At 57.4% G+C, this 8760-nt stretch overlaps 1 protein-coding gene across 1 annotated transcript in view; it reads right to left on the bottom strand.

Moving 5' to 3' along the window:
- The window catches only part of DCTN1 (dynactin subunit 1), a 54953-nt gene that overhangs the window by 6612 nt on the left and 39581 nt on the right, over positions 1 to 8760 (bottom strand). Inside the window, 12 exon segments of the mRNA XM_031065266.1 lie at positions 2 to 99; positions 782 to 931; positions 1349 to 1411; positions 1848 to 1916; positions 2222 to 2369; positions 2371 to 2385; positions 4727 to 4887; positions 5417 to 5569; positions 6241 to 6357; positions 7021 to 7212; positions 7774 to 7878; positions 8186 to 8345. Coding sequence (XP_030921126.1) covers positions 2 to 99; positions 782 to 931; positions 1349 to 1411; positions 1848 to 1916; positions 2222 to 2369; positions 2371 to 2385; positions 4727 to 4887; positions 5417 to 5569; positions 6241 to 6357; positions 7021 to 7212; positions 7774 to 7878; positions 8186 to 8345 — 1431 coding nt within the window.

Raw genomic sequence — 8760 nt, 5'->3', positions numbered from 1 at the left:
CAGCGGCGCGATCAGCTGCGCCCCGGCCGCCGCCACCTCCTGCAGCACGGCCACCACCCACGTCAGGTGCTTGCGGCACTCCAGCAGCGTCTCCGACACCTGGCAGGGCACAGAGGGATCTCTGGGGACGGCACGGACACGTGGGCTCCTGGAGCCCACACCTGCCCTGGAACTGTCACCAGGATTGGGGGAAATAACGGGAAGATGGAGGGAATGGGTCCTGGGTGTGAATCCAGGTCGCCATCAGAGATGGGCACACAAAATCCAGGTGCCACCTCCATCGTGTCCAGGGAAGGAGCTCCAGGAGCAGCTGAGGAAACTGGGAAGGGGCTCAGCCTGGAGCAAAGGAGGCCCAGGGGGACCTTGTGGCTCTGCACAGCTCCTGCCAGGAGGGGACAGCCAGGGGGTGACTTTGGGATCTTATCCCAGGGAACAGGGACAGGGTGAGAGGAAACAGCCTCAGGATGGGCCAGGTTGGATATTGGGAAAATTCCTCCTGGGAAGGGTTGGCCCCAACCCTGGGGGGATTTTAACATCCACCTGGGGACATGGTCAGTGATGGCCTTGGCAGTGCTGGGGCGTGGTTGGACTCAGGGATCTCCCAGGGATCTTCCAACCTAAACCAGTCCCTGATTCCACGATCCCAGCCCAGCTCACACCACCTCCCTCTGCCCTGAGCTTCTGCCCAGCTTCTCTGGGGCGTTTGCTGCCAGCCCAGTGCATGCCACAGCTCCCAGTTTGTGCCTGAGGGGTGGCCTGAGGGCTGTCCCTGTCCCCTCACCTGTGGCCCGAAGCCCAGGGCCGCCGGAATTCCCGGCGCGTCCGTGCCCGGCATGCGGCGCCGGATCTTCTTGCAGAACTGGCGGATGTCACTGCAGGACGTCTCCAGGTCCTTGAGCAGGATGGCCAGGTCTGCTGCCTCCTGCCCGGCCTGGGGACACAGAGGGACCTCAGAGGGACACTGGGACGTGGGCACCTCAGAGGGACACGGGGACATAGAGGGGCACAGGCATAGAGGGACTCGGATTTCAGAGGGACACAAGAACAGAGGGACATGGGGACACAGAGGGACCTTAGAGAGAGGGAACCTCAGAGGGACATGGGGACACAGAGGGACATGGAGGGACCTCAGAGGGACAGAGAGACAGAGTGACAAGAGGACACAGAGGGACCTAGGGAGGGGGACCTCTGACAGACACAGGGCCAGAGAGACAGGGAAGAACCTCAGACAGAGGGACAAGAAGGGAACTCAGACAGAGGGACATAGGGACAGCAGGAAGCTGGCACATGCCCAGCCATCCTGGCAGGCGCTACGTGGAGGAAGATCCTACCTGGAGGAAGATCCTACCTGGAGGAAGGCCCGCAGCCGGCACACCTCCACCCCCATGCAGTCCAAGGCACTCTGGGTGAACTGTGGGCACAAGCACAGGGACCCTCAGCACAGGGACAGGGACAGGGACAGGGACAGGGGGGGTCCCAGGGCACACTGGGGTTTCAGTGCCAGGAATTCCAGGATGGACCCTGCCACCACCCCAGGATTTTCAGGAGCAGGGAAATGGGCTGAGGCAGTCAGGCTATTTTTTGTGTGTTTGAGTTTTATCCAGGGGGTGCAGGATTCTGGTTCTTCCCTTGGGAAATCCGGGATACAACCCCCACCCTGAGACAAGAGCGTCTCCACATTCCCCTGCTCTTCTCGTCCCCATGTCCCCATTCCCTGACCCCAGTGCCACCACTGGGGAAGAGTGGCTGCACTGGGGAGCGGCAGCAGGGACATTTCCCCTCCCACAGGGATCCTGGGGGACACAGAGATGGAAAAGAGGGATCGGGGAAGGGCTGTCCCCACTCACCTTGATGTGGTCAGCCAGCTGCAGGGTGCAGTCCTCAGCCTGGTCGGCCAGGTGGATGCTGTACAGGTGCTGTGGGAATGACAGGATCAGCATCCACATGGAAAAAATCCAATGTGGGAACACTCAAAAAAACCCCACATTTTGAGGGTTTGGGCCATTTTTAAAATGGAAGTAACACCAGTGCCCCAAAAGAGCTGGTGGTGCTTAATTCCACAGGTCAGCAGCGTGGAAGGAAGGAATGTGGGATGGACACAGAGCAGGGGACACAGCCACGGTCACCTGGGTGACAACAGCCAAAGGAAAGGGCTGCCAAAAGGAGCTGATCCACGTGCAACAGGTGAGGTGGCACCTGCCCCCAGTGTCACCAGCCCCACCTGGTAGTACTTGATGGCTTTGGTGAGCGGCTCCACGTTGACGGTCTCGTCCAGCTGGTCCTTGTGGAGCAGCTCGATCAGGAAGTCCAGGGAGCGCTCGTGGACGCTCATCTCGGGGTACAGGGTCCCCACCTTCTTGTACACCTCCACACTGGTTCAGGGCCCTGAGGGGACAGGGACAAGGGGCTGGGGGCATCTCCGGGCAGGACGTGGGAAATCAGAGCCCTGAGGCACTGCTGGCCAGGGGACAGGGACACGGCTGTGACCTGGCTGGGGCTGGACGTCCTTCCCAGGGGGACACCAGGAGTTCATGGAGATGGGAACCCCCACAAGGGAATAAGGGGATCCTGCTGCTTCTTTGTAGCCTGGCTCCCAAAATTCCTTCCCATGTCACCTCTTGAGAAGAAGGGGAACCCATCCTTCTTCTCTAGCCTGGATCCCAAAATCCCTTCCCATGTCATCTCTTGGGAAGAACACAGAGAGGTCACAGAGAAGGGGACCCTGCTGCTTTGTTCTAGATTGGCTCCCAAAATTCCTCCACGTGTCATCTCTTGGGAAGAACACAGAGAGGTCACAGAGAAGGGGACCCTGCTGCTTTGTTCTAGATTGGCTCCCAAAATTCCTTCCCATGTCACCTCCTGAGAAGAAGGGGAACCCATCCTTCTTCTCTAGCCTGGATCCCAAAATCCCTTCCCATGTCATCTCTTGGGAAGAACACAGAGAGGTCACAGAGAAGGGGACCCTGCTGCTTTGTTCTAGATTGGCTCCCAAAATTCCTCCACGTGTCATCTCTTGGGAAGAACACAGAGAGGTCACAGAGAAGGGGACCCTACTGTTTTTTTCTAGATTGGCTCCCAAAATTCCTCCATGTGTCATCTCTTGGGAAGGACACAAAGAGGTCACAGAGAATGGGATCTTTATAAGGTTATAAAGGGATCCCACTGCTTTGTGAGCTTTTTTTCCAGCCCAGTTCCCCAGATCCCATGTGATCTCTTGAGGGACACAGAGAGCTCGTGGAGAAAGGGATCCCACTGCTTTTTCTCCTTAAATTCCTTCCCATGCCATCCTTTGGGAAGGACACACAAAGAGGCTCACAGAGACGGGGATCCTGCTGCTTTTTTCTAGATTGCCTCCCAAAATCCCTTCCCATGTCACCCTCTGAGAGGGACACTGAGAGGTCATGGAGAAAGAGATTCCACAGCGTTTTTCCAGCCCAGTTCCCAAAATCCCATGTGATCTCTTGAGGGACACTCCAGAGAGCTCATGGAGAACGGGATCCCACTGCTTTTTTCTTCATTTATTTCCTAGCCCAGCTCCCAAAATCCCTTCTCATGTCACCCTTTGAGAGGGACACTGAGAGGTCACAGTGAAAGGGATCCCAGAGCTTTTTTTCCAGCCCAGTTCCCCAGATCCCATGTGATCTCTTGAGGGACACAGAGAGCTCGTGGAGAAAGGGATCCCACTGCTTTTTCTCCTTAAATTCCTTCCCATGCCATCCTTTGGGAAGGACACACAAAGAGGCTCACAGAGACGGGGATCCTGCTGCTTTTTTCTAGATTGCCTCCCAAAATCCCTTCCCATGTCACCCTCTGAGAGGGACACTGAGAGGTCATGGAGAAAGAGATTCCACAGCGTTTTTCCAGCCCAGTTCCCAAAATCCCATGTGATCTCTTGAGGGACACTCCAGAGAGCTCATGGAGAACGGGATCCCACTGCTTTTTTCTTCATTTATTTCCTAGCCCAGCTCCCAAAATCCCTTCTCATGTCACCCTTTGAGAGGGACACTGAGAGGTCACAGTGAAAGGGATCCCAGAGCTTTTTTTCCAGCCCAGTTCCCCAGATCCCATGTGATCTCTTGAGGGACACAGAGAGCTCGTGGAGAAAGGGATCCCACTGCTTTTTCTCCTTAAATTCCTTCCCATGCCATCCTTTGGGAAGGACACACAAAGAGGCTCACAGAGACGGGGATCCTGCTGCTTTTTTCTAGATTGCCTCCCAAAATCCCTTCCCATGTCACCCTCTGAGAGGGACACTGAGAGGTCATGGAGAAAGAGATTCCACAGCGTTTTTCCAGCCCAGTTCCCAAAATCCCATGTGATCTCTTGAGGGACACTCCAGAGAGCTCATGGAGAACGGGATCCCACTGCTTTTTTCTTCATTTATTTCCTAGCCCAGCTCCCAAAATCCCTTCTCATGTCACCCTTTGAGAGGGACACAAAGAGGTCACAGTGAAAGGGATCCCAGAGCTTTTTTTCCAGCCCAGTTCCCCAGATCCCATGTGATCTCTTGAGGGACACAGAGAGCTCATGGAGAAAGGGATCCCACTGCTTTTTCTCCCAAAATCCCTTCCCATTCCATCCCTTGGGAGGCTCACAGAGAAATGACCCCACGCCCAGGCAATAACAGCGACCCCACCACCCTTTCCCAGCCCGGCCCTCCAAATCCCTGGAACTCCGCCCGCGGAGGGAGGGAAGGGACAAGGGGCGGGTCGGGGCGGGTACTCACTGCTCGTATTTGTGCAGCGTGGCCTGGAGCAGGCTCAGGGAATAGACGAGGCCGGCGGCGAAGCTGAGCTGCTCCCCGGGGGCCCCGCGCAGCCCCGCCCGCTCCGCGCAGCTCTCGCTCAGCTCGAACCTCTCCTGCGCCTGTTTGCTGATCAGCTCGGCCTGGGGGACACAGGGAAATCCTTCAGGGTATCCCGTGCTTCCCTGCTGTGTCCTGCTGAGCCGTGGGTAACAGCCCTACACCCCCAAAAAGTGACCTGTCCTGGCAAAGTGACCACTGAGCGCTCTCACCACCCCCGGCTGCTTCCTCCCCTTCCCTTCTCCCAGATCATTTTATAATCGTGCAATCATGGAATTACTTAGGTTGGAAAAGTCCTTTAAGACCACAGAGTCCAACTGTTCCCCCAGCACCACCACTGACCATGTCCTCAACTGCCACATCCACAGAGCTGTTCAATCAATCCCCCCAGGAATGGGGACACCACCTTGTCCTGAGCAGCTGTGCCAAACCTGGACCCCCCTTTCCAGAAGGAATTTTCCCAATATCCCACCAGAATCCCTCCAGGAATAGCACCTCCAGTCACTCCAGAACTTTGGGAAGTTCTCCAGCAGTAAACACCCCAAATCCCCAATTCCCCTTGGGGACAAAGGTGTCGTTTGCCAGGCAGGGCTTGTCCCCAGGCTGTCCCACCTTGCAGATGAGGCGTGGGATGAGCAGGAGCACCAGGACGCAGTCGTGGTCGCCGCCGTGCCGCAGGAAGCTGTCGGGCATGAAGGACGTGAGGAGGGACACGTGCCGGTTGGCCTGCTGCACTTCCATCTGCCGCAGCTCCATCTCGATGGCCTGAGGGACACTGAGAGTCACCTGGCTGCTCCAGGGCCTCCCTGGCACAGCCCAGCCCAGGGGGATCCCTCATGCAGTCCTGCTCCTTGGAGAATGCCTCAAGGCCTGTCTGGGATCTCCCAGCCCACCCATGGGCAGGGACACCTTCCTCTACCCCAGGGTGCTCCAGCCTCACCTTGGGCACTTGCAGGCTTTCTCTGGAAAATCCCTTCCAGGGCCTCACCACCCTCACAGGGAAGATTTTTTCCCCAATATCCCATCTAAATCTCCCCTTTCCCAGTGGAAGCCATTCCCTGGCTCCTGTCCCTCCATCCCTTGTCCCCAGTCCCTCTCCAGCTCTCCTGGAGCCCCTTCAGGCCCCACAAGGGGCTCTGAGCTCTCCCTGGAGTCTTCCCTTCTCCAGGGGAACATTCCCAGCTCTCCCAGCCTGGCTCCAGAGCAGAAGGGCTCCAAAATCCTGGAATGGTCTGGGTTGGAAGGACCTTACAGCCCATCTCATTCCAGCCCCTGCCATGGGCAGGGACACCTCCCACTAGCCCGGGTTGCTCCAAGCCCTGTCCAGCTTGGCTTTGGACACTTCCAGAGATCCAGGGACAGCCACAACTCTGGGAATACCCTGGAGCCTGTCCCAGGGCATGGATAAGCCTATCCAGGTCTCCTTCTGGCCCTACCTTGGCGTGAGCTTTTGTCTCTGCAAATTTGATCTTGAAGTCGAACATCTCGGGGGGCGGCTGCTGCTGCTTCTCCGCAGATGCTTCCTGCTGGCTCATCAGCTCCCGGTTCACATCCTGGCCACAGGGACATGGGGACATGGAGATCAGGGACCCCCACACCTCCAGCAAGGCCCTCCCCAAACCTCCCAACACCTCCTCCTTGGGGGGCTCCTTGTGCAGCACCCAGTGAAGGTGGAGGGGAGGGAGAGGCACCAAGAGTGTTCCAGTCCTGGAATGTCCACAGGCTCACTCCCCAGCTCCCTGCCCTGTCAGCAGACCTGAGCCCAGGGCTGGGATGGCCCCCACAGGGGAGAATTTTTTCCCAATATCCCATCTAAATCTCCAATGGGAGCCATTCCCTGTGTCCTGTCCCTCCAACCCTTGTCCCAAGTCCCCCTCCAGCTCTCCTGGAGCCCCTTGAAGGCACTAAAAGGGGCTCTGACATCTCCTTGAAGCCTTCATGGACATTCTCAGCTCTCCCAGCCTATCCCTGTAGGAGAAGGCACTGGGAGAGTCCCTATGGAAGCTCCACGAGGAACCCACTCAGCTCCAAGCTGAATCCTGCCATACCCAGCACACTCCCTGGTGATCCTCCCTCTGGCTCTCCTGGCCACCAGGACACTCCCAGGGGATGCTCCCTCTGGCTCTCCTGGCCACCAGGACACTCCCTGGTGATCCTCCCTCTGGCTCTCCTGGCCACCAGGTGAGCTCCAGGAGGAGCTGGAGGTGGGGACACACCTGCAGGTGAGCCGTGAGCTCCCGGTACTTTTTGATGGTCTGCTGGTAGTCGGCCACGGTCTCCTGGGCGGCCTCCACGCGCTTCTCGGCCTGGCGCACGCGCGCCGTGGCCATGTCCAGCTGCTCCCGCAGCTCCAGCTCCGTCTCCCGGGCGTTCTCCTGCAGCTCGTCGTTCATCTCGTTCATGGCTTCCTGCAGGGAGGTGGCACCCAGGGGACAAAGTCACACAGCGGGGCTCAGATGTGTCCCGGCGCTCTGGAGAGCTTCCACAAATCCCGCTGGCGCCATCATTGCAGCTCCCCATCCCAGGAGCTGGAATTCCTGGGATAAGAGCAGCTCTTTCCCAGGAACTCAGCAGTGTTATCCCAGGAATTCAGCAGCCATTATCCCAGGGAATCAGCAGCTGCTATCCCAGGGAATTCAGCAGTGTTATCCAGGGAATTCAGCAGCCATTATGCCAGGAATTCTGCAGCCCTTATCCCAGGAATTCAGCAGCTGTTATCCCAGGAATTCAGCAGTTGTTATCCCAGGGAATTCAGCAGCTCCTATCCCAGAAATTCAGCAGCCCTTATCCCAGGGAATCAGCAGTGTTATCCCAGGAATTCAGCAGTGTTATCCCAGGGAATCAGCAGCTGTTATTCCAAGGAATTCAGCAGCCCTTATCCCAGAGATTCAGCAGCTGTTGTCCCAGAGAATCAGCAGCCCTTATCCCAAGGAATTCACCAGCTGTTATCCCAGGGAATTCTGCCTTACCAGGTCCCCGACGGTCTCACGCAGCTCCCGGACCTTCTCCTCCAGATCCAGGTTTCTCTCTGTCAGAGTCTCCACCATCTCCTCAGCACCCAGCGCTGCGTCCACCTGCCAGGACACACATCCCAATCCATCCATGTGCCAGGACACACATCCCAACCCATCCCCTGTCAGGACAGACATCCCAATCCATCCCATCAAGACACACATCCCAATCCATCCATGCTCCAGGACACACCTCCAGGCAGAGCCCAGCACAGCCCCACTGCTGGAACAGGGTTTGGAATTAAGGAATATGGGACCAGGAGTGTTGGTTCCTGCAGTGGATCTCCAGGAGTCTCAATGCCCCAAATGTCCCCAAACAGCCCCGAATGTCCACGAACACCCCAAATATCCCATCCCACCTGTCCCTCACCTGCTCCTTCAGCTCATCCACCGTCTTCTCCGCCTGCTTCACCTCTTCCTGCAGCTTCTCCCGCTGCTGCCGCAGCGATTCCAGCTCCGTGTTCTTCTTCTCCATCTGCTTCTGGAGCTTCACGTGCTCCTGCTTCTCCGAGGCCGACAGGTCCCGCATCCTGGACAGCCACAGGTCCTGTCAGGGCCAGCCCAGGAGCACCTGGGCCCTCCCAGGAGCCCCCATCTGCCCCAGCCAGGATAACAGAGCTCATCCATCCCAATCTGCCCCTCCCTGGTGGGGACATGAGCAACCTTCCCAAAATCCAGCTCATTTACACCAAGGGATGGGTCCCACCTGAACTTCTTGGCTGTGGATTCCCAAATAAAAAGCCCACGAGCACCCAAGCCCTGGAAGGTGGGATCATCCAGAGAGAGGTAGATCCCAAGGCTGGGCAGGGTCTGGAGAACAATGCTGGGATACCAAGCACCACATCCATAGGGAATGAGGCATTCCATAGGGAATGAGGCTGGAGTGGCTCATTGTCCCCATCCCCACCAATCCCCTGTGACAAGGGACTCTCCTTTCCCTGTAGA

Source organism: Geospiza fortis, unplaced genomic scaffold (genome assembly GCF_000277835.1).
Source record: "Geospiza fortis unplaced genomic scaffold, GeoFor_1.0 scaffold806, whole genome shotgun sequence".
Taxonomy (NCBI): domain Eukaryota; kingdom Metazoa; phylum Chordata; class Aves; order Passeriformes; family Thraupidae; genus Geospiza; species Geospiza fortis.
Note: the sequence above shows the minus strand (reverse complement) of the source record. Positions and strands in the feature narration are given on the sequence as shown.